The sequence below is a fragment of the Oncorhynchus masou genome, chromosome 28 (assembly GCF_036934945.1).
Source record: "Oncorhynchus masou masou isolate Uvic2021 chromosome 28, UVic_Omas_1.1, whole genome shotgun sequence".
NCBI classification, from domain to species: Eukaryota; Metazoa; Chordata; class Actinopteri; order Salmoniformes; family Salmonidae; genus Oncorhynchus; species Oncorhynchus masou.
In genome coordinates, this window is record NC_088239.1 from 22,448,613 (window position 1) to 22,473,162 (window position 24,550).

General features: G+C 46.9%; 1 protein-coding gene across 1 annotated transcript in view; it reads right to left on the reverse strand.

Moving 5' to 3' along the window:
• Positions 1–221: 221 nt before the first annotated feature.
• LOC135518543 (serine/threonine-protein kinase 17A-like) overlaps positions 222–24,550 on the reverse strand; it is a 41,954-nt gene continuing 17,625 nt past the window's right edge. Inside the window, exons 2-7 of the mRNA XM_064943713.1 lie at positions 19,170–19,382; positions 5,333–5,477; positions 4,860–4,986; positions 4,695–4,743; positions 4,281–4,460; positions 222–1,923 (exon numbers count right to left, since the gene is read on the reverse strand). Coding sequence (XP_064799785.1) covers positions 1,593–1,923; positions 4,281–4,460; positions 4,695–4,743; positions 4,860–4,986; positions 5,333–5,477; positions 19,170–19,382 — 1,045 coding nt within the window. The 3' untranslated portion in view covers positions 222–1,592. The remainder of the gene's footprint in view (positions 1,924–4,280; positions 4,461–4,694; positions 4,744–4,859; positions 4,987–5,332; positions 5,478–19,169; positions 19,383–24,550) is intronic.

Here is a 24,550-nt window from a genome sequence, read left to right on the forward strand (position 1 = left end):
AGCGTTTCTCTGTTTGGCCGCTAGGTTTTATGTGTATTATGACCTCGACTGAAGGGCATCACACTGATGCTTGGCAAATAGCCTGCCCTTTCCCTCACCCCCTCCCAGAGGACACAGTGTGTCCACGCAGATGTATCATACACTCGTACACTACATGTCATCTCCTCTGAAATAAATGTCTTCCTTCAGGCCACAACACAAAAACCAAATCGTACTCAAAAAAGGTTTAGAGACGTATCTTTATTTACAGCATCAGGACATTCATGTACAAGTTTGTTCCCATCATAAGGAGTTTGATATACAGTAATTACTATTGGGAGTCTGGAAAGAAAAACAAGCGCCGTCTGCAAAAACAAGTCAATTATTTGCAATTATTGCCGAAGAGATTGAAACCCATGGGATGTTCCCAGTTCTGGGTCAAACGTATGCAAGGGCTTTTTAAACAGTATTATTTAGAGATATACTCCCAAAGCAACAGAACGTTTGTTTCACATACATAGAATTCACCCTCTCTCCCCCCGTTCCCATTTTAGAGGATATCTATAACCTTAAACAAAACACCTTAAGAAAAGAGATGGCCTGACGAAACATGGACAAAAAACTGAAGGGGAAAAAAAAAAGATGCAATTGCATTTATGGCCCAAGTTATTGCTAATTCTCCAAGCATGGCACCAAAGAAGAAGAAAACAAAGTATCACAACAAGGCTTAGGGCCAGATTCAATCAGATCGGCTTTAGCAGAAACCCACATAGCTGATGTTTTGACATTGTCGGAGGTGGAACCGCGTCAGAGCTGTCAAATCCACAACGGATCACCGCATTATACCTAAAGCGCACATCGCCATTGGCTGCAGTCACATTGAGAGAAATCCCATGCAGCCTTGTTTACAAATTTGAACACTGGAATGTGGGCGTAATCTACACTTCATTAGGAGGATAGAAATCCTCATTGATTTTCCATTCGAGCGTCATTATTTCTATATCACCTACACTTTCTCGTCCTGAACTTTAATGAAAGTGGGATGGCTGTGGTTTCGTGACAATGATCACAAGAGCAGGTCTGATTTGACAGCTCCACTTCCGACACCGCCAAAACATCAGCTCTGCAGGTGTCGGATATGGGTTAATGCTTGATCTGACTGAATCTAGGCCTCAGTCTGGAGTAACGATTCCCCATGTATAGTAAAGCAGCACCAACATAAGACAAAAAACAACAGGAAAAAAATAAAATAAAAAATAAAGAGTTTGGCTTACGAGTTCAGACCATGAGGTGGGTTAAAAAGTGTCATATTTATTCTGGTTTGTAAGTGCGACATTTTGTACCGCTTTCACCTTGATGTAAGAGCAGGCGTTCTCCACTATGGTTTCTGGCGAGCTACTGGGTGGTGAAGGCTTTCACTCCAAGCCATCATTAATGTACCTGATTTTACTAACCAACCAATTAGGGCTGTGATCGGCTGAATTAGCTGGTGTGTTAGTGAACGGCAGGAGGGAGACCCAACACAACCAGTACCTCTCCAGGACCGAAGCGAAGACCCCTTGTGTAAAGGTTGAGATGTCTGTGTGTGTGTGTGTGTGTGTGGTTTGTGTCCTTTAGTATATGAACTCCCCAGGGACCTCTTGGAGGGCGCTAAAGGGCTCCTCGAACTTGAAGCGCTTGGAGATAGCCTTTTGGTCGGGGTTTATGACCTCCTTGTCCGTTGACTGGCGACACTGGCCCAGTGTGTAAGCTGCCACCACGATCAGCTCCTCTGTTACAGGCCCTTCCTTCTCTTCCCTGGTGGGGCTCTCAGGGCTGGCCAGCTCCGTGGGGCACTTGGTTGGGCTGATAGTCTCTTTCACCGCTGTTGTTGCTTCTGCCTCCTTTTTCTCTTTTGGCTGGAGCCACTGGTGCTGCAGGCACTCTTCTGCTGTGGCACGGTTCCTGTTGGGAGAAAGGAGAGTGTGAGGCCAGGGAATCAATGGGAATATCCACCTTCTTCGTTGGCTTGGTGGGTTCCAGCAAGTATGGCGCATGCAACACCAAGGCTGTGGGTTTGATTGCCCAAGGCACCTATTTTATGACATATATACAGTGCCTTCGGAAAGCATTTAGACCCCTCGTTCTAAATGTTATGTTACAGCATTATTTTAAAATGGATTAAATTGTTTTTTTTTCCATCACCAATCTACACACAATACCCCTTAATGACAAAGCAAAAACAGGTTTTTAGAAATGTTAGCAAATTTATGTAAATTTATTTTATTTTATATTTTTTTTACAACTACTCAGTCCTTTTTCTCAGTACTTTGTTGAAGCACCTTTGGCAGCGATTAGTCTCGAGTCTTCTTGGCTATGACGCTACAAGCTTGGCATACCAGATCCTCTCAAGCTCTGTCAGGTAAGATGGGGAGCATTTCTGCACTGCTGTTTTCAGGTCTCTCCAGAGATGTTCAATCGGGTTCAAGTCTGGGCTCTGGCTGGGCCACTCAAGGACATTCAGAGACTTGTCCTGAAGCCACTCTTGCGCTGTCTTGGCTGTGTGTAGGGTCATTGTCCTGTTGGAAGGTGAACCTTCGCCCTAGTCTGAGGTCCCGAGCAGGTTTTCATCAAGGATCTTTGTACTTTGCCCTATTAATTTTTCACTCCATCCTAGAATCCCAGTCCCTGCCACTGAAAAACATCCCCACAGCATGATGCTGCCTCCACCATGCTTCACCGTAGGAATGGTGCAAGGTCTCCTCCAGACGTGATGCTTGGCTATCAGGCCAAAGAGTCTTTGGGTGCCTTTTGGAAAAATTCAAAGCGGGCTGTCATGTGCCTTTTACTGAGTGGCGGCTTCCGTCTGGCCACAACCAAAAAGGCTTGTTTGGTGGAGTGCTGTCAAGATAGTTGTCCTTCTGGAAGGTTCTCCCATCTCCACAGAGGAACTCTGGAGCTCTTTCAGATTGGCCATCGAGTTCTTGGTCACCTCCCTGACCAAGGCCTTTCTCCCCCGATTGCTCAGTTTGGCCGGGCAGCCAGCTCTATGAAGTGTCTTGGTGGTTTCAAACTTCTTCCAATTAAGAATGATGGAGTCCACTGTGTTCTTGGGGTCCTTCAATGCAGCAGACATTTTTTAGTACCCTTCCCCAGATCTGTGCCTCAACACAATCCTGTCTCGGAGCTCTACGAACAATTCCTTGACACCATGGCTTGGTTTTTGCTCTGACATGCACTCTCAACTGTGGGACCTTATATAGACAGGTGTGTGCCTTTCCAAATCATGTCCAATCAACTAGATGTACCACAGGTGGACTCCAATCAAGTTGTAGAAACACCTCAAGGATGATCAGTGGAAACAGGATGCACTTGAGCTCAATCTCAAGTCTCATAGCAACGGGTCTGAATACTTATGTAAAGGTATTTTTGTTTTATATTTTCAATGAATTTGCAAAAAAATTTTTTTTTGCTTTGTCATGTTATTATGGAGTATTGAGAGGAGGATTTAGTTATGTAATCCATTTTAGAATAAGGCTGTAGCGTAACAAAATGTGGAAAAGGTCAAGAGGTATGAATACTTTCCGAATGTACTGTATACACTGAACAAAAATATAAATGCAACAAGTGGAAAGAGCCTAGAAATGTTCCATTAGCACAAAAAACACAGTTTTGAACACATTTGTTTACATCCCTGTTACTGAGCATTTCTCATTTGCCAAGATAATACATCAACCTGACAGGCGTGGCATATCAATAAGTTGATTAAACACCATGATCATTACACATCTGCACCTTGTGCTGGGGACAATAAAAGGCCACTAAAATGCCACAGATGTCTCAAGTGTTGCTATTGGCATGCTGACTGCAGGAATGTCCACCAGAGCTGTTGCCAGAGAACTTAATGTTAATTTCTCTACCATAAGCCACCTCCAATGTCATTTTAGAGAAATTGGCAGTACATCCAACTGGCCTCACAACTGCAGACCACGTGTAACCACGCCAGCCCAGGACCTCCAAATCAGGCTTCTTCACCTGCGGGATTGTCTGAGACTAGGCACCTGGACAGCTGATGAAACTGAGGAGTATGTATGTCTGTAATATAGCCCTTTTGTGGGGAAAAACTAATTATAATTGGCTGGACCTGGCTCCCAAGTCGGTGGGCATATGCCCTCTCAGGCCCAACCATGGCTGCCTCCCTGCCCAATCATGTAATATCCATAGATTAGGGCCAAAATGTATTTATTTCAATTGAACTGTAACTCAGTTATATAACTATATATATATATATATTCTCAGGGCTTTAAAGTGCCATTACTCACTGGGGTTCTTTGATGAGCAGGGCTTTGATGAAGGTGATGGCGGCCTGGTCTACATGCTCCAGCTCCTCCTCCTGGTAGCTGATGTTGATCTGGGAGATGTTGAGGAATGTCTCCTGCTTGTCCTCTCCCAGGAAGGGAGATATGCCCGTCAGCATCACATAGGCCAGCACACCAATACTCCTGTCAGCCATTTACAGTGACAAACGGTTAGACAGCCACTGGAAATAAGTTCCAGATTTTCTCTCGAAGATAAACTCAGAACTTTACATGTGCATAATGGAACGGTGCTGTTTTCTTTCATGTGTGAAGTTTTCCATTTTCTATCCCTTTTTCAAATAAGCTTTTGGATAATTCAATCACAAGCCATACAACGTACTGTTGCACTAAGTTACAGTACAGTGAAATGCCACTTACCACATATCTGTCGCTGTGCTAATCGGCTCGTAATTCAGTATTTCTGGAGCTGCAAAACATTTGTCTTTATTTTATTTGGGTGAACTATCCCATTAAAGATTTTGGACATGTTGAGTGCAGTGACCATGATGTCCATAACAAAATGGCGTGTGCTGCACTACTTACCCACATACTCCGGGGTCCCCATGATCTCCCTGAGCTCCTGACTGCTGCTCACCATCCTGGACAGACCAAAGTCCACGATCTTGATGTCCCCCAGAAGAGCATCGCTGGTCAGCAGAATGTTCTGGGGCTGGAGAGGAATAAAGAAAAACATAGCAGCCTCAGAGGAGGTCCAGTGTGGCTAACTTGTGTGTGTTTGGTACTGCGTCTAAACAGCGATATTAAAGCTTGATTCCATCTTTAAAGGGATAGGGCAACATTCTGGCAATTAAGCTTTTTTGCTAGTTAGCAACGTCCTTCAAACTGCACGCATACCTCCCAAAAAATTGGTATCCGCGAGTTCATCCGTCTCTGGGTAAGCAGAAGGAAAGAAAATGGCCAAAATGTCACACTATCCCTTTAACCACAAGGTGGACAATGTGATCACATATAACAAGAACGTTGGTAAAGCGTGTAGCAGGGGGTCAGGGACTGACCTTGAGGTCCAGGTGCACCATGTTGTTCCTGTGGAGGAAAGAAACTCCCTCCAGGATCTGTCTCATCAACCTCTTCACGTCCTCCTCTTTGAAGGCCTCGTCCCGCTCCGCCACACACTGGTTAAAGATCTCCCCTCCTGCTGCACTGTGGACACACACCAACCGGTTAAAGATCTCATCTTTTCCATACAAACACACAACCAAGTTGAAACCATAATCGTAGTATTTTACAAGCTGCTTGCTTTTCGGATTTGACAGGCTGGCTATATGCTGGTGTGCATTGGGTGTAAAACCACACATCTTATCAGTACAAACATTCAAACCTTTCATTTTGCAATTCACTACTCTCTCTCTGTCACTAACGTCTTAACCTCAACCAGTGGTTTGCTATATTCTTTGGGAGTCTGGGATAGCCTGTCCTCAATGACCAATCACTGAATGATTGATGACTGTGATTACTGTGTTTCTCCTGTCTGGTGGTGGGGGTATGCTGCCTTCCAGCTAGGTCTGGTCTCCTGTCTGGTGGTGGGGGTATGCTGCCTTCCAGCTAGGTCTGGTCTCCTGTCTGGTGGTGGTGGGTATGCTGCCTTCCAGCTAGGTCTGGTCTCCTGTCTGGTGGTGGGGGTATGCTGCCTTCCAGCTAGGTCTGGTCTCCTGTCTGGTGGTGGTGGGTATGCTGCCTTCCAGCTCTCTGGTCTCCTGTCTGGTGGTGGGGGTATGCTGCCTTCCAGCTAGGTCTGGTCTCCTGTCTGGTGGTGGGGGTATGCTGCCTTCCAGCTAGGTCTGGTCTCCTGTCTGGTGGTGGGGGTATGCTGCCTTCCAGCTAGGTCTGGTCTCCTGTCTGGTGGTGGGGGTAAGCTGCCTTCCAGCTAGGTCTGGTCTCCTGTCTGGTGGTGGTGGGTAAGCTGCCTTCCAGCTAGGTCTGGTCTCCTGTCTGGTGGTGGGGGTATGCTGCCTTCCAGCTAGGTCTGGTCTCCTGTCTGGTGGTGGGGGTATGCTGCCTTCCAGCTAGGTCTGGTCTCCTGTCTGGTGGTGGTGGGTAAGCTGCCTTCCAGCTAGGTCTGGTCTCCTGTCTGGTGGTGGTGGGTAAGCTGCCTTCCAGCTAGGTCTGGTCTCCTGTCTGGTGGTGGTGGGTAAGCTGCCTTCCAGCTAGGTCTGGTCTCCTGTCTGGTGGTGGGGGTATGCTGCCTTCCAGCTAGGTCTGGTCTCCTGTCTGGTGGTGGTGGGTAAGCTGCCTTCCAGCTAGGTCTGGTCTCCTGTCTGGTGGTGGGAGTAAGCTGCCTTCCAGCTAGGTCTGGTCTCCTGTCTGGTGGTGGGTAAGCTGCCTTCCAGCTAGGTCTGGTCTCCTGTCTGGTGGTGGTGGGTAAGCTGCCTTCCAGCTAGGTCTGGTCTCCTGTCTGGTGGTGGGGGTTATACTGCCTTCCAGCTCGGTCTGGTCTCCTGTCTGGTGGTGGGGGTTATACTGCCTTCCAGCTCGGTCTGGGCTCCTGTCTGGTGGTGGGGGTTATGCTGCCTTCCAGCTAGGTCTGGTCTCCTGTCTGGTGGTGGTGGTTATGCTACCTTCAAGCTAGGTCTGGTCTCCTGTCTGGTGGTGGGGGTTATGCTGCCTTCCAGCTAGGTCTGGTCTCCTGTCTGGTGGTGGTGGTTATGCTACCTTCAAGCTAGGTCTGGTCTCCTGTCTGGTAGTGGGGGTTATGCTGCCTTCCAGCTCGGTCTGGGCTCCTGTCTGGTGGTGGGGGTTATACTGCCTTCCAGCTCGGTCTGGGCTCCTGTCTGGTGGTGGGGGTTATACTGCCTTCCAGCTAGGTCTGGTCTCCTGTCTGGTGGTGGGGGTTATGCTGCCTTTAAGCTTGGTCTGGACAGTAGCTTTAGCTGTACAGCTATTTGACATTCCAGGGTTGAGGTGGAACATTTTACTGTTATTCCCTACCTGGGTGATTTTGCCCCGGGCGTAGCTAGCTGTTGAGTGATCCACTCCTGGCGTTGACATAGACAACCCTTCATAATGATATATGGCCATATATGGCCATGTTAATGAGGAGAGACCCTTTTTAAGAGTGTTTCCCTCTGTAGGCAGCCACAGACAGTGATAAGTCCTGCTAGTTCACCAGACAAGGTCATGGGTCTCCTCTTGGGTGGGCTTCGGAGGTACCATGTGTGTGTGTGTGGCTTAAAGCAATGGCACTCTGTTACAAAACTTCTCCGGGGGGGCGTGATGTCAAAACGACTTGAACTTGAGTCTATTCCAGTATCCCCCATGGGAGACAGTTAGATATTGTATCTAGATCAAGGGAGTGTGTGGAAGGCTCCATCTCGCCAGAGGGATTGGTTCTAACATAGCACACTAATTAGGGATAGTGCACTAAAATAACACTATTGACACGGTTTGATTCACCACATGATCATACGATTGTGATTTGTGAATAATATTATGAATATTTCACAACACAGTACGCCACAAAGTTAACATGAAAATATCTAATATAGTTAATATAACTAAATGACATGGAACGGAAACAGCTTGCCTTTTCAAATCACTGGCAGTTCTTAGTGACTGAGGGATAATACTTTATTTTAGTCCTATTTCAGATGGTTATTACAAAGAACGGTGTCTTATGTCTATTTCCTAGTACTTACGAAGCACTGCTTCAATTAATCCCAACAAATGTAAAAGGTCATTATTAGGTAACCATTGTGCACATCATATCATGTGGCTAAGTAAATACCAGGCAAGCAACAGACTGTAAACTCAATACTATTTGAAAGTCTTGTGTTATCTCTCATCGTACCAGTTGTGTAAAGTACTTAAAGTAAAAAATACTTTAAAGTACTACTTAAGCATTTTTGGGGGAATCTGTACTTTACTAATTTTCTTTTGTGACTATTTTTACTTCACTACATTCCTAAAGAAAATATACTTTTTACTCCATACATTTTCCCTGACACCCAAAAGTACTTGTTACATTTTGAATGCTTAGCAGGCCAGGAAAATGGTCCAATTCACACACTTATCCCTGGTCATCCTGACTGCCTTTGATCTGGCAGACTCACTAAAGACATGCTTGGTAAATGATGTTGGAGTGCCCCAGGCTATCCTTAAAGAAAATAATAATACAATGTTGCCATCCAGTTTGCTTAATATAAGACATTTGAAATGATTTATACTTTAACTTCAGATAATCAAGTATATTTCACCAATTACATTTAATGTTGATACTTAAGTATATTGAAAACCAAATAGTTTTAGACTTTTACTCAAGTAGTATTTTACTGGGTGACTTTCACTTTTACTTGAGTCATTTTCTATTAAAAAAGCTATCTTTACCTTTACTCAAGTATTACAACTGGGTACTTTGTCCAGTCTTGAGTCTTGATGACTTGAGGAACTAGCAGGGGGGAAAAAACACCACCCTGTGCCCCTTTCCACACGACACCTTATGTGACACGTGAAACTAACTTAATTTACTCCTGACCCGCAGTGACTGCCACCCAATTAAGTTGGAAAGCGAGACACGAGAAAGGTTTGTTGAAAGACTGAGGCTTATCAAAAATAGACAAGGGCTCCCTTGAAGCCAACATGAATTGGGTCCTGTCTGGGTAGGGAGGGAGTTTCAGAAGTTGTTTTGGTTCTAAGGCAGAAAATACAGCACTTGCCACATGCCAGGATGAAAACACAAAAAGGTGGATCAGAGGGACGTCAGACTTAGGTCAGCTGAGTGGTAGGCTTCATGTAGAACCTGCTGTACTGTATTGTCACATGGGTCTAAACTCACGGTATGTGGTTGTGGGTTATGCTGTATTATATTTTCTCAGGTGCTGTGGCTGTACGCTGCGTTGCTCTGTGGTGTTGCGCTGTGCACATTATGGAATTACTAGTAATCCTATTTCTCTGGAGCGGTTGTTGTGCTCGTACTGTGTTGCTCCTCGGCTGCACCTGGGATGACATGTCCAGTGGCTAAGCCTGGGTGGGTGACTTGTCTCCGGTCTGTCTCTCGGTCTACCCAGTCTCGTCCCTCTCCGAGTATAGGATCCATCATCCAACAATTGGCCAAACCCGTCACAGAGACAGAGACAGAGACAGAGAGAGAGAGGCCCCATCGAAAATCAGTGATGACTCCAGTCAATGTACTCTGCAAAGGGCAGACAGCTGAGAGAGAAAGCCAACAACCTCTCCTTTATTATCTTCCAGACAGGTGAGTCACATAGTGAGCCCACGCCTGCACATCTGAGTGTACAGTAATGTCCTTGAGTGATATTAAAACACATGGGCCATGTCTCAATACGTGGAGAATGAAAGTCCTTTCCTCAGGTCTTTTTCTTCATTAACACTTGATAGGTGAATAGGATTCCGCTATATTGCTTCCACCCCTCATGTCCTGCCAGATCAGCTATCGTGGAGGTAAGAAAACAAGGTAGTTTAAAAGGGCAACTCCACCACTTTTCAACCTCATTTTTCTTATCTCCAGCGCAATACCAGTGTCAACATATGTGAAAAATGCCATATTATTTATGAAGTTAAAAAGTGCTTTTTCAAATACAGATCAGCGGTGAGGTGGGGAGCAAGAAAAATACCCTCCCTTGGGCTAGAAACTCGCTGCAGGTTTTGAAAATCAAGATTTTAAATTTACCTTCAATACTACCCTGTAAAAAAAACATTTTGTTTTACCACTGAGCTGTTTTCACATATGTAGACACTGGTTCGGTGCTGGAGATGAATGAGGTTGAAAAGTGGCAGAATTGCCCTTTAACTCGTGAGACACAGCATATAACTAACTCTCTAGCTGAGGGTGAAATGTGCTTTTCTGTTATTGTCTCTTAAGGCAATTCTGGAGAGATAATTAAAAAAAAACTGCAGTTTCACTGCCTCACCATCAGGTGTCAGTCAAGGGTAGAGGAGATGGGTAGAGATACAGTAACCTGGTTTTAAGGTCTGTGACGGTAACAGAGTGGGATTAAACCTAAACAGAGGGAGACCTCCTTCCCAGGTCGAGGTCTGGTAAAGCACTCTGCTCCATATGGTCAGCCACGAACACCCCATGGAGCACTAACTAAAGGCTGCATCAGGAAAATCATGTTATCAGCTTTGTTTTCCCTCCAACTCAGTGGTTGCTAAATGTTTCAACATTGTGACCCACTAATCAAATCATCACAGCTGAGTCTCAAACTACAACTGTGACTTGGTCCCAAGTCCTGACCCACCATTAGGGGAAACAAACTGCCCCAACTGCAAAAAAATAAATACAAAATCTGGATATTTTCAACGTTAGTCACTTGGTACCAAACAGAGTGGATTGTATTTGAACTTTGCGACCAGTATAATGCCGGACACCAGGGACGTCCAACTGGCAGAGGAAACTCAGACAACACGGCACAGGACCAAAACGGGTTGTTTTTTTAAGGGTGGGGGGGGGACAGTCTCTCAGAGCCTCCCCTTCTCTATGTATTCTCCACAGACACCGAGGACACGGAGGGCTCAAACTGGTTCCTCTGTTAGCACGGCCAGTAATTATAGCCTAGCGCTGAAAGTTTAGCCTCTTAGAGCCTCTAACCACTGAGTGCACCAGGGGCGTCAGGGAAAATAAATCTGCCGGATTCATAACTAGGTCATTGCTGTTTTGGATGATGAGAGCACGTCTGGCCAGTTGCTGCTGTACTGTTTTGGTGTGGTGGGACCGGGGATGAAACCCCCTTCTAATCCGAGGGGGCTCACACAAAGTGACATGAACTCTTAATGCCAAAGTGCCACACACATCACATGTACAAAATAAAACTATTGGAACGTAGCCTATTGGCCCATTTCAAAGAATATGGGAGTCTTTCTGAGTATAATATTTCTAGGGTTTGGGCCCTTAGCTCTCAGTACAACAGGTCAATCATTGCTTAATCTGATCTGCTGAAAATGTAATGATGAATAGTATGTATGTATTGGGATCAGTGGTTAATATGAAAGATAATAATTTTGATACCAATTTCCACGATACTAGTTTGTCAAACTATTTACGTGGATGGGATATCTTTGAACGTGACCTAAATCAGTGTTCAGTCTGAGCGGACAAAACATTTCCCGTGCCCTGGATTCATTCAATCAAAGAAAGATAGATCCCACTGATCCCCGACCCATTTCAGCGAAACTGGACACGGGAATCGTCCAGTCTGTTTCTATTTTTGTGGTGACCTGCTTTGTTTCCCCACTCAAACAAAAAACAAAAGACCAGCCACTATGATCAATGGAGGATGAGAACGAGAGAGAAGAAGAAAGAGGATGGAAGGAGGAAGGTGAAGTGGGTTGGATTGATGGGACAGAGTGACAAAACGATCAAGTGCCATCGGGCACAGTAGAGCTCAGTGTAGATTTGCTTGAGATGGGCTATCCCCCTTGTTCCGGAGATTAACCCTCCTCCATTGCTCTTATCCTCCCCTTCTCTGGGCTGGCAGCCACGGTGTGGGCCCTCACGTGCCGCCATGGAGCACCACTGACATAAACTTCCATCTGGGGCCCAGGGAGCCCAATGAGGCTACATTCCTCCCTCACCCAGCCCCTCCCCTCTCCATCCTGCCTGGAAAAGAGCTTTGGAGCCCTCTTCCCCCAAACCATCCGCGCACCCCCCCCCTTTCCGCCTCATACTGTAATTGCATGAATAGCTCTCTTTAATTTCAGGCTGACCCTCATCAGAAGCCTCACCACCCCCTCCCTCTCCTCATTCCTCACAGAGCCTCAAAATATCCATCAGCTTAAAAATAAATATAAAAAAATAAGAGGAAAAAGGAAAAACACAAAATCTATTACAACCAGGACTTTCTCCCCCTCAGTCTCCCTCCCTCCCAGTCTTCGTCTCCCTCCCTCCCAGTCTTCGTCTCCCTCCCTCCCAGTCTTCGTCTCCCTCCCTCCCTCCCAGTCTTCGTCTCCCTCCCTCCCTCCCAGTCTTCGTCCCTCCCTCCCTCCCAGTCTTCGTCTCCCTCCCTCCCAGTCTTCGTCTCCCTCCCTCCCAGTCTTCGTCTCCCTCCCTCCCTCCCAGTCTTCGTCTCCCCTCCCTCCCAGTCTTCGTCTCCCTCCCTCTCATCATCTCCCTCAGTTTCCTTCACTCCCTCCCTCCCTCCCTCCCTCCATCCATCCACCCCCCCCCCCCTCCATCTCCCTCGCCCTTTCCACTGATTCCACATGCCAGAACCTGAAACAGGCTAAATGCATTCCGCTCTACTTCCCTTCTGTATTAAAAAAATAAAAAACAAAACATCTCTATTATCCATATTGAAGGGTGCTGACAGGGGCACTGCCAATCGCCAGGGAGGGATCGCTTCCTTCACTCAGCCCTCTTTTTCTGACAGGGTTATTGATGATATGGGGCCCCCCTGGTCATACAGAAGAGAGGGGGTAAAGGCAGGGGACGGGTTGTCAACTGAGGTCTGGACAGCAGATCAACAATGGGCTTGGGAGGGATTAAGACTAACGGAAGTGCAGCAGCAATTAAGGGATATTCTATTCTAAAAGATTACATTCTAATACACAAAAAATGTCATCCGCAAATGCTATACGCCAATATAGCTATGAAAAACGATCCCCCTCTTCTCAACGTAATACACATTAGGCTGAACGATCCCCCTCTTCTCAACGTAATACACATTAGGCTGAACGATCCCCCTCTTCTCAACGTAATACACATTAGGCTGAACGATCCCAGTCTTCTCATAATAATACACATTAGGCTGAACGATCCCAGTCTTCTCATAATAATACACATTAGGCTGAACGATCCCAGTCTTCTCATAATAATACACATTAGGCTGAACGATCCCCCTCTTCTCAACGTAATACACATTAGGCTGAACGGTCCCACTCTTCTCAACGTAAAACACATTAGGCTGAACGATCCCACTCTTCTCAATGTAATACACATTAGGCTGAACGATCCCCCTCTTCTCAACGTAATACACATTAGGCTGAACGATCCCAGTCTTCTCATAATAATACACATTAGGCTGAACGATCCCAGTCTTCTCATAATAATACACATTAGGCTGAACGATCCCCCTCTTCTCAACGTAATACACATTAGGCTGAATGGTCCCACTCTTCTCAACGTAAAACACATTAGGCTGAACGGTCCCCCTCTTCTCATAATAATACACATTAGGCTGAACGATCCCCCTCTTCTCAACGTAATACACATTAGGCTGAACGATCCCCCTCTTCTCAACATAATACACATTAGGCTGAACGATCCCCCTCTTCTCAACGTAAAACACATTAGGCTGAACGATCCCCCTCTTCTCAACGTAATACACATTAGGCTGAACGATCCCAGTCTTCTCATAATAATACACATTAGGCTGAACGATCCCAGTCTTCTCATAATAATACACATTAGGCTGAACGATCCCAGTCTTCTCATAATAATACACATTAGGCTGAACGATCCCCCTCTTCTCAACGTAATACACATTAGGCTGAACGATCCCAGTCTTCTCATAATAATACACATTAGGCTGAACGATCCCCCTCTTCTCAACGTAATACACATTAGGCTGAACGGTCCCACTCTTCTCAACGTAATACACATTAGGCTGAACGATCCCACTCTTCTCAACGTAATACACATTAGGCTGAACGATCCCCCTCTTCTCAACGTAATACACATTAGGCTGAACGATCCCAGTCTTCTCATAATAATACACATTAGGCTGAACGATCCCCCTCTTCTCAACGTAATACACATTAGGCTGAACGGTCCCACTCTTCTCAACGTAAAACACATTAGGCTGAACGGTCCCACTCTTCTCAACGTAATACACATTAGGCTGAACGATCCCCCTCTTCTCAACGTAATACACATTAGGCTGAACGATCCCACTCTTCTCAACGTAATACACATTAGGCTGAACGGTCCCACTCTTCTCAACGTAATACACATTAGGCTGAACGATCCCCCTCTTCTCAACGTAATACACATTAGGCTGAACGGTCCCACTCTTCTCAACGTAATACACATTAGGCTGAACGATCCCACTCTTCTCAACGTAATACACATTAGGCTGAACGGTCCCACTCTTCTCAACGTAATACACATTAGGCTGAACGGTCCCCTCTTCTCAATAAAACACATTAGGCTGAACGGTCCCACTCTTCTCAACGTAATACACATTAGGCTGAACGGTCCCACTCTTCTCAACGTAATACACATTAGGCTGAACGGTCCCACTCTTCTCAACGTAATACACATTAGGCTGAACGGTCCCACTCTTCTCAACGTAATACACATTAGGCTGAACGGTCCCACTCTTCTCAACGTAATACACATTAGGCTGAACGGTCCCACTCTTCTCAACGTAATACACATTAGGCTGAACGGTCCCACTCTTCTCAACGTAATACACATTAGGCTGAACGGTCCCACTCTTCTCAACGTAAAACACATTAGGCTGAACGATCCCCCTCTTCTCAACGTAAAACACATTAGGCTGAACGATCCCCCTCTTCTCAACGTAATACACATTAGGCTGAACGATCCCCCTCTTCTCAACGTAATACACATTAGGCTGAACGATCCCCCTCTTCTCAACGTAATACACATTAGGCTGAACGATCCCAGTCTTCTCATAATAATACACATTAGGCTGAACGATCCCAGTCTTCTCATAATAATACACATTAGGCTGAACGATCCCCCTCTTCTCAACGTAATACACATTAGGCTGAACGATCCCAGTCTTCTCATAATAATACACATTAGGCTGAACGATCCCCCTCTTCTCAACGTAATACACATTAGGCTGAACGGTCCCACTCTTCTCAACGTAAAACACATTAGGCTGAACGGTCAGTCTCAAAAGGAGAGTAGTAGGGCATCTCATCCTGTTAACATGCGCAATCTAATTTTCTCTTCTAGGCTACTCCAGTATTTGTCCATTGAGTAGCCCCCACCACAGGGAGCATTACAGCCTTGTCCAGGTGAGCAGTCGAGTCACAGAGGGGCTACATATGGACTGGAGGTCAGCAGTGTGGTGCCCTTTGCATTAGCTTAGGATGCTAATCTAGCAGGCCAATCAATTATCTCCCTGCTAATGCTAATGCTAACACCACTTCCATCCCCCAGGCTACTCCAGGGCACCACAGGGCTCCACTTAAAGCTTCTTTAAACCTGAGAGAGAGAGAGAGAGAGAGAGAGAGTCTACTCTGCAGTAAACTTGTTCCCCAGGCCCGCTTAGCGTTTCATTAAGTAGAATAACATCCGTCTCGGCTGTTCTGAAACAAGTGCACGCATACACATACACGCACACAGTGTGCCATTACAACCAGCAGCACAGTTACAATAATTGAATGAACACATTGGCGAGAGAGAGAGAGAGAGAGAGAGAGAGGAGGAGAGCCAAGCTGCCCTGGGGGAGGAGAGGTGACCCCATGTTGAGTGAAGGGTCCAAGTCTCATGAGCCAGCGCCAACATGTGGAAACATGGTAGCCTAGGGGAAAGTGCGTGTCAATGGGCTCAATATGAGAGGGAAAGAGAGACACTCACACGTGCGCGCGCACACACACGCACACACACACACACACACACACACACACAAGTCCTGAGCAAACAGCGGTGGTGGGGTAGTTTCCATGGGCAGGCAGGCAGGCAGGGAGGGAGTGCAGCTCTATGGGCTAGCTGCTGGGACCTCTCCCTTCACGCCAGTCTTCACACACACAAAGGGCATATGAGAACCAGGTCAGGTCACTCATTGGTCAACAGCACTGATCTCACTCAAACATACAGACAGCTGAAGACCTTTGGAATGTATTTTTTGATCAGCTGAAAGGATGGCACTGTTTTATCAGAATGAGGATTTCTTCATTAACATGTTCAGATTTTTCATCCGGCCAATATTATTACAATATTGTAAAAGCAAAAGATCTAGCCTAAATCAAGGACTTTGACTTATCAGAGGTCGACACAGAAGTTAGTATTAGGTAGCTACATTAGGCTAATAGCTTTTCTTCTACAGGGAGTTTGAATCCAAAAGAGACCAGTATGGATCCTGTCTGGGAAACCAATCAGCCAGTCAGTGTGATGGCACAGCAGCTAACTTCCACTGAGTCCATGAGAATGCTCTCACCCCAACAACCCCAAAGTTCAATGTCTGCATGTGACAAAGGGGAAACCCAATCCGCCACGCAATGTGTCTGTGTCTGTGTGACCCCGTCCAGTGCAGCAGAGAGGGGAGGGGGGATGGCACGTTGTTGAAATAGCCAGTGCTCACTGAGGCATGCGGAGTATCGCCCTGGGCTTTGGAACTGGATCACTACTCTCTATGGCCCACTATCCACTTCTCTGTCTTTCTCCCTCTCTTTATTCAGTGAGGCCTCCCCATCTCTATCCAGTGAGTCCCCCCTCTCTCGCCCCTCTATCCAGTGAGACCCCCTCTATCCAGTGAGGCCCCTCTCCCTCCCCCCCCTGTTCCCAGTGAGGCCCCTCTCCCTCCCTCCCTCCACCCAGTGAGGCCTCCCTCCCTCCCTCCCTCCACCCAGTGAGCCCCCTCTCCCTCCCTCCCTCCACCCAGTGAGGCCCCTCTCCCTCCCTCCCTCCACCCAGTGAGGCCCCTCTCCCTCCCCCCCTCCACCCAGTGAGGCCCCTCCCCTCCCTCCCTCCACCCAGTGAGGCCCTCTCCCTCCCTCCCTCCACCCAGTGAGGCCTCCCTCCCTCCCTCCACCCAGTGAGGCCCCTCTCCCCAGTGAGGCCTCCCTCTATCCAGTGAGGCCCCTCTCCCTCCCCATCTCTATCCAGTGAGGCCACTCTCCCTCCCCATCTCTATCCAGTGAGGCCACTCTCCCTCCCTCCATCCAGTGAGGCCCCCCCCTCCATCCACTGAGGCCTCTCTCTCCCTCCCCATCTCTATGCAGTGAGGCCTCTCTCTCCCTCCCCATCTCTATCCAGTGAGGCCCCTCTCTCCCTCCCTCCCTCCCTCCATCCAGTGAGGCATCTCTCTCTCTCTCCCTCCCCATCTCTATGCAGTGAGGCCTCTCTCTCTCTCTCCCTCCCCATCTCTATGCAGTGAGGCCCCTCTCTCCCTCCCCATCTCTATGCAGTGAGGCCCCTCTCTCTCCCTCCCCATCTCTATGCAGTGAGGCCCCTCTCTCTCCCTCCCCATCTCTATGCAGTGAGGCCTCTCTCTCTCCCTCCCCATCTCTATGCAGTGAGGCCTCTCTCTCTCCCTCCCCATCTCTATGCAGTGAGGCCTCTCTCTCCCCTCCCCATCTCTATGCAGTGAGGCCTCTCTCTCCCCTCCCCATCTCTATGCAGTGAGGCCTCTCTCTCCCCTCCCCATCTCTATGCAGTGAGGCCTCTCTCTCTCCCTCCCCATCTCTATGCAGTGAGGCCTCTCTCTCTCCTCCCCATCTCTATGCAGTGAGGCCTCTCTCTCCCCTCCCCATCTCTATGCAGTGAGGCCTCTCTCTCTCCCTCCCCATCTCTATGCAGTGAGGCCTCTCTCTCTCCCTCCCCATCTCTATGCAGTGAGGCCTCTCTCTCTCCCTCCCCATATCTATGCAGTGAGGCCTCTCTCTCTCCCTCCCCATATCTATGCAGTGAGGCCTCTCTCTCTCCCTCCCCATCTCTATGCAGTGAGGCCTCTCTCTCCCTCCCCATCTCTATGCAGTGAGGCCTCTCTCTCTCCCTCCCCATCTCTATGCAGTGAGGCCTCTCTCTCTCCCTCCCCATATCTATCCAGTGAGGCCTCTCTCTCTCCCTCCCCATATCTATCAGTGAGGCCTTCTCTCCCTCCCCATCTCTATGCCCCTCTCCCTCCCTCCAGTGAGGCCTCTCTCTCTCCCTCCCCATCTCTATCCAGTGAGGCCTCTCTCTCTCCCTCCCCATCTCTATCCAGTGAGGCCTCTCTCTCCCTCCCCATCTCTATCCAGTGAGGCCTCTCTCTCTCTCCCTCCCCATCTCTATCCAGTGAGGCCTCTCTCTCTCCCTCCCCATCTCTATCCAGTGAGGCCTCTCTCTCCCCATCTCTATCCAGTGAGGCCTCTCTCTCCCATCTCTATCCAGTGAGGCCTCTCTCTCCCCATCTCTATCCAGTGAGGCCTCTCTCTCCCCATCTCTATCCAGTGAGGCCTCTCTCTCCCCATCTCTATCCAGTGAGGCCTCTCTCTCCCCATCTCTATCCAGTGAGGCCTCTCTCTCCCCCCATCTCTATCCAGTGAGGCCTCTCCCTCCCCATCTCTATCCAGTGAGGCCTCCCTCTCTCCCTCCCCATCTCTATCCAATGAGGCCTCTCTCTCTCTCGACTTTATTCTAGTTCTGTTGCTACCTCATGCAATTGTTCATTACTTTTTTTGTCCCATCCCTGTACTTATCTCCTCTCATTCTAGGGTTTCACCTCAGTCTCCATATTTAACAGCTTGCCTTGCCATGGACCTGCTGCCTTTCAATAAACCATCTGGGTCACAGACTGCTTATTATTCACCAGTCAGTTAAGGTGGCATGCAGAAGATCAGTCTGCAGTGCCCAGGAGCCTTTCCCGTACTTCCTGTGGGGTCAAAGGTGAAACGTCGTGTCGAGCCTACCTTTTCCATGGCCTAAATAACACTTTGCATTAGATTACTAGCACATTACCTAGCCTGCTTTTTCAGATCAGTGTAAAAGAAGGAGATGAAGCCATATCAGACTATTGAGATACTAACTGTGTGTAAAAAAATATGTGCATAAAAAGAGATTGTCGTCCATGTCTGAAGTGGACTAAAATGGAGGGTAGACCTTCTCTCTTCTTCCACAGCTGACCTTTTCAAGTCAACGCATCAAACCGTTGAGTACGTGGCATTGTTCCTACAACTTCGATTTGACCAAAGTGCGACACTCACAACTGGAGGACGAGCACCATCTCGGCGGCCATCTCGTAGACCTGGTGCAGGTTGACCACCCGCTGGCTGGCCGTGGCGAGCTCCAGAACGGCCACCTCGTGGATGATCTCCAGCCTGCAGTCCTGGCCCTTCCTCCTCTTCCTCATGAACTTGGCGGCGTACTCCTGGCCCGTGCACTTCTCCACACACTTCCTGACCACCGCAAACTTCCCCCTGAGGAGAAGCACAGGCAGAGAGAAGAGGGTGCTGGGTGAAGATTTATATTTCAGAGAATAAGGTAGGCTTTTCCACTCACTTTCTAGTCTAATGTCATCTACAATAGAGCAGGTTTATATATGCACCATTCAAGATATTCTAAGGCCTTTTAACTAGCTCTGTAACTATGGTAACTGAAGGCCGTTCATCACTTGGCATGACAAGTTGACTCTATGACCTAGTTTCACTGACCCAATAGGGCAATACGGACTTTCTAACAATTCACAAGAATGACACAAAGCCACAAATGAATGTTAAGAGTTCTCAGTCTGGAGAAACTAAAGGAAGTAATCGCAGTGTCTCTCATTAGATCTGCATGATGTTACAAACGAAAATGACCCGATGAACAAGCAGTGGATTCACATACAAATGTGTACACACAGCCACCCTTTCATCTGTGAGAAGAGACGTGTGTGTGTGTGTGTGTGTGTGTGTGTGTGTGTGATGATGAGAGATAGGTGTTGTAGTGATCCTGAGACCAGCACACTTAACGTTGGATCTGAACATCACTTTGTCTCCTTGGCATTTCTGCAGGATGAAGTCATCTCCCATCCCCAGAACCCAAGTTGGCCCTATTTCTCACCGCTACAGCCGTCTGCTTTGTGGCGCTGACCCACTTTGAATGTGGACTATGAAGGGGTAGGGGCCTGGACTGGTCTGGTGTGAAAAACACACAGCGAGCGGCTGTGTTTCAAATGGCAACCTATTCCCTTATGAAGTGCACTACTTTTGATTAGGGTCCATAAGTAGATCTGGTCAAAAGTATATAGGAACAGGGTGCCATTAGGGACACAGAGTGTGTTGCCCGGGGGGCCTTGCAGAGAGAAAGCAGTGTATAAAGATGACACGCCAACATCAACTCCCCTCTCGGCTACCGAGAATGCAGCCAAATGCTCTAATACACTGAACCAATGGTCCCATTATTGTCTGACCTCATTGTAAGAGGATATGACAACTAAAATGTGTAGCAGAGACATTTAAATGCCAAGTAGAAACAGTGTAGGCTACAGGGATACCGTTTGCCTACTTTGTTTCCATGCGAAGGCAACATAACTTATTTACACTTTATAGTACAATGGTATTGACTTAACCTCTAAGGAGGAAGTATTTGCGGGACAAGGAAAGGTTCTTTGAAACAGAGGTTTGCAGTGGAAAAGTCAGAACTCTCCGGAGCCAGACAACTCTCTTATCAAACAGGTCTGAAGAATGATTTACCGGCCGAGGTGACTTGAGGCTGATAAACAGAGTTTTGTGAGTGATAACCATGCACACACACACACACACGGATTTACGACTCACGCCGGAACATGGTGGCAGTTGAGAAAAGTCAGAGCGATTGACCTCTGGAAGTGCCAGAGCTGCCAATGGATGGAGAGTAAACATCATTCCCATGACCTTAGCTCCTCTCATCCAAGCCTTAGATTTTGAAAATCTGAACCACATATCACCTGGTCCTCCTCGTATCCGCCCACCTTATTCCCTCCTTGCACACTCAGATAAATGGTGTAAGACCATGTTCAACATCTACCTTAAAGAAGACAGTGGCCTTGAAGGTTGAGCCTGGCAGCTGTCAAATATCTCAGGTTGTCCTTACTGTCAGATTGTGTAAGGGGGTGGGCACATCCTCCCAGTTCTCATGAAAGTAGTGTCAACTAGCCTGCATCATGTGCAACACAGCCATGACATGCGAGAGACCGGGCAGCAAAGAGGGATGCGAGAGACCGGGCAGCAAAGAGGGATGCGAGAGACCGGGCAGCAGAGGGATGCGAGAGACCGGGCAGCAAAGAGGGATGCGAGAGACTGGGCAGCAAAGAGGGACAGATCTGACTAGAAGTCGACCGATTAATCGGCATGGCGGATTAATTAGGGCCGATTTAAAGTTTTCATAACAATCGGTGATCGCCATTTTTGGACGCCGATTACATTGCACTGGGTCACAGACCCAGGCTGACCACCTGTTACGCGAGTGCAGCAAGGAGCCATGGTAAGTTGCTAACTAGCATTAAACTTATCTTATAAAAAACAATCAATCTTAACATAATCCCTAGTTAACTACACATGGTTGATGATTTTACTAGTTTAACTAGCTTGTCCTGCGTTGCAAATAATCAATGCGGTGCCTGTTAATTTATCATCGAATCACAGCCTACTTCGCCAAACGGGTGATGATTTAACAAGCACATTCGCGAAAAAAGCACCGTCGTCGCACCAATGTACCAAACCATAAACATCAATGCCTTTCTTAAAATCAACACACAAGTATATTTTTCAACCTGCATATTTAGTTAAAATAAATGAATGTTAGCAGGCAATATTAGCTCGGGAAATTGTGTCACTTCTCTTGCGTTCAGTGCAAGCAGAGTCAGGGTATATGCAGCAGTTTGGGCTGCCTGGCTCGTTGCGAACTGTGTAAAGACCATTTCTTCCTAACAAAGACCGTAATTAATTTGTCAGAATTGTATATAATTATGACATAACATTGAAGGTTGTGCAATGTAACATAAATATTTAGACTTTATGGATGCCAGCCGTTCGATAAAATACGTTATGGTTCCATATTTCACTGAAAGAATAAACATTTTGTTTTCGAAATGATAGTTTCCGGATTTGACCATATTAATGATCAAAGGCTCGTATTTGTGTGTTTATTATATTATATAATTAAGTCTATGATTTGATATTTGATAGAGCAGTCATACTGAGCGGTGGTAGGCAGCAGCAGGCTCGTAAGCAGTCATTCAAACAGCAGCTCTTAGCAATGCTGGGATGCAAAGCGCTGTTTATGACTTCAAGCCTATCAACTCCAGAGATTAGGCTGGCAATACTACAGTGCCTATAAGAACCTCCAATAGTCAAAGGGATATGAAATACAAAATGGTAGAGAGAGAAATAGTCCTATAATTCCTATAATAACTACAACCTAAAACTTCTTATCTGTGAATATTGAAGACTCATGTTAAAAGGAACCATCAGCTTTCATATGTTCTGAGCAAGGAACTTAAACGTTAGGTTTCTAACATGGAACATATTGCACTTCTACTTTCTTCTACAACACGGTGTTTTTGCATTATTTAAACCAAATTGAACATGTTTCATTATGAGATTAAATTGATTTTAATGTATTAAGTTAAAATTAAAGTGTTCATTCAGTATTGTTGTAATTTTCATTATTACATACACACAAATATATATATATATATATATATATAAAAAAATCGGTATCTGCTTTTTTTGGTCCTGTAATAAAATCGGTATTGCCGTGGAAAAATCATAGTCGGTCGACCTCTAGATCAGACCCAAGAGAAAACACAAGCAAGAGACTAATGAGAAGTCCAGTTTAGTCATGCCTGCCTAACGCCACCATGCTGAGTGTCATTGTCATGTTGTCGGGGAAGGAGTGGAAGCAGACTGGAAGAAATTGCGTCTGGAGTTGGTTTTGCCCTCCAGAGAAACAGGCAGTAAATGTCTGCTGAGCGCCTTAGACTAGATTGGCATAGGAATTGTGACAGACAACAATGCCGTAGCTGGTCAAAACGATGCACTTCCTGATGTAATATGGTCAGTGTTTTTAAGTCCTGTTTTGAGTCGTGAATATTCTTACACACCATCGAGAGAGAGAGAGAGAGAGAGCCTGGGCCTCGGGGGCCCTTGCAGAAACACTCACACAAGGAAGAAAAACGTAGAGACTGGAGGATGAAGAAAGAAAAAGCCATGCTCTTTGGCTTGTGCTGAACTCATCAAGTCTACAGACTTACCTTAAGGCGTTGGGTCAGGCTAAATATTTGAGTTTGAGGATGTGGCGGACAGAGGCGTTTATTATTGTCTGAGGCCAGCGTGACAGGGCATTGACAAAGTAAGAGCAAGGTGACAAGGTCAGCGAGAACATGAACATGAGGCACGTAGAGGCAAGGGAGAACCACTGACTCTGTATTTGTGAACACCTTGTCAACCATCCGAACCAGGAGGAAAGACGCACTTGGTAGCTGCAGGAAGGCACTTGACATTAGCTTGTGAAAATCCTTCGGGGGGAGGGGTCTCCTTATAGTCACAGCATCCAATGACAGGAATGCAGGGAGCAGACGTAATCTCTTGCATTCATAACATCTTAACGGGCTGCGTCTAATCAATCAAGTTCGGAGGAAATAGTTTGTGCTATAAGGAACCTTCCGGGCCTTTGAAACTAGCTAAAGACCAGGTCTAATAGGCTTTCGCCACACTTGACTGCATGGCTGAGGCATTCCTTCATACCTCTGCCACCACCGATACTCTAATCCAGCCCCTGCTGTCGTAAGATTGGTTTCCTAAAAACTTGAAAGCCCTGGAGCTCTGTACGGTCCAGAGGCGTGTTAAGTGAATTGTCTTATGTAAAAATAAAAAATGAATAAAAAAACCAGTGCCATAGATGAGGTGTTTGTGGTGTAGCGTGGTGGCAGGGGTGCGAACCAGCCCGAGCCTAATGAAAACCCTCACAGCAGCCTCGTCCTGTCCCGTCTGGCCACTCACCCACTGTGAGTAATGATACTTTGGATCGGAGGCATTGGCATCAACGCTGTGTGAAGTTCATCAAGTCGGCCATGAATCTTTGCTATGCTTAGGGAAGGTGCTGGACAGGAGGTCTAGGCCTGCCTGGAATGTTCCATGGGTCATTCCAGAGACGACTAGTAGCCTATTTTGATTTATATTATAGCTGGGCAACTATCTGCATGGGATTGAGGAGAAAACAGAGTCTACCATCAATGTTAGCAGTGCACAATATACTAAATATTCCAAGTTCAGCCAGCACACACAAGCCATTGATTTAGGGCTTGTGCACATGCTTGCTGGAGAGACTGGTTGGGACTGGGACTCTGGTACCTTTAAAACAGACCACAGCCTTTCTGCAGTCATGTCAGCACATTTCCAAAGCCTGTGTCCAAACACAGACAACACCCTGAAAGAGATGGCTTTCATGTGTGCAGACACCAGGGGTGACTGCTGGGTCAATGTAAAGGAACGGTTCGATTCAGAACAGATGGCTTGGCCGTTTATGCACAAAGACAAATGGCTCAAAACCACTAGACTTCGTCAAGAGGCAGTACGTTTCCTTTTTTTTTTTTTTTTTTTTTTTTACAAAAACTGAAACTAGT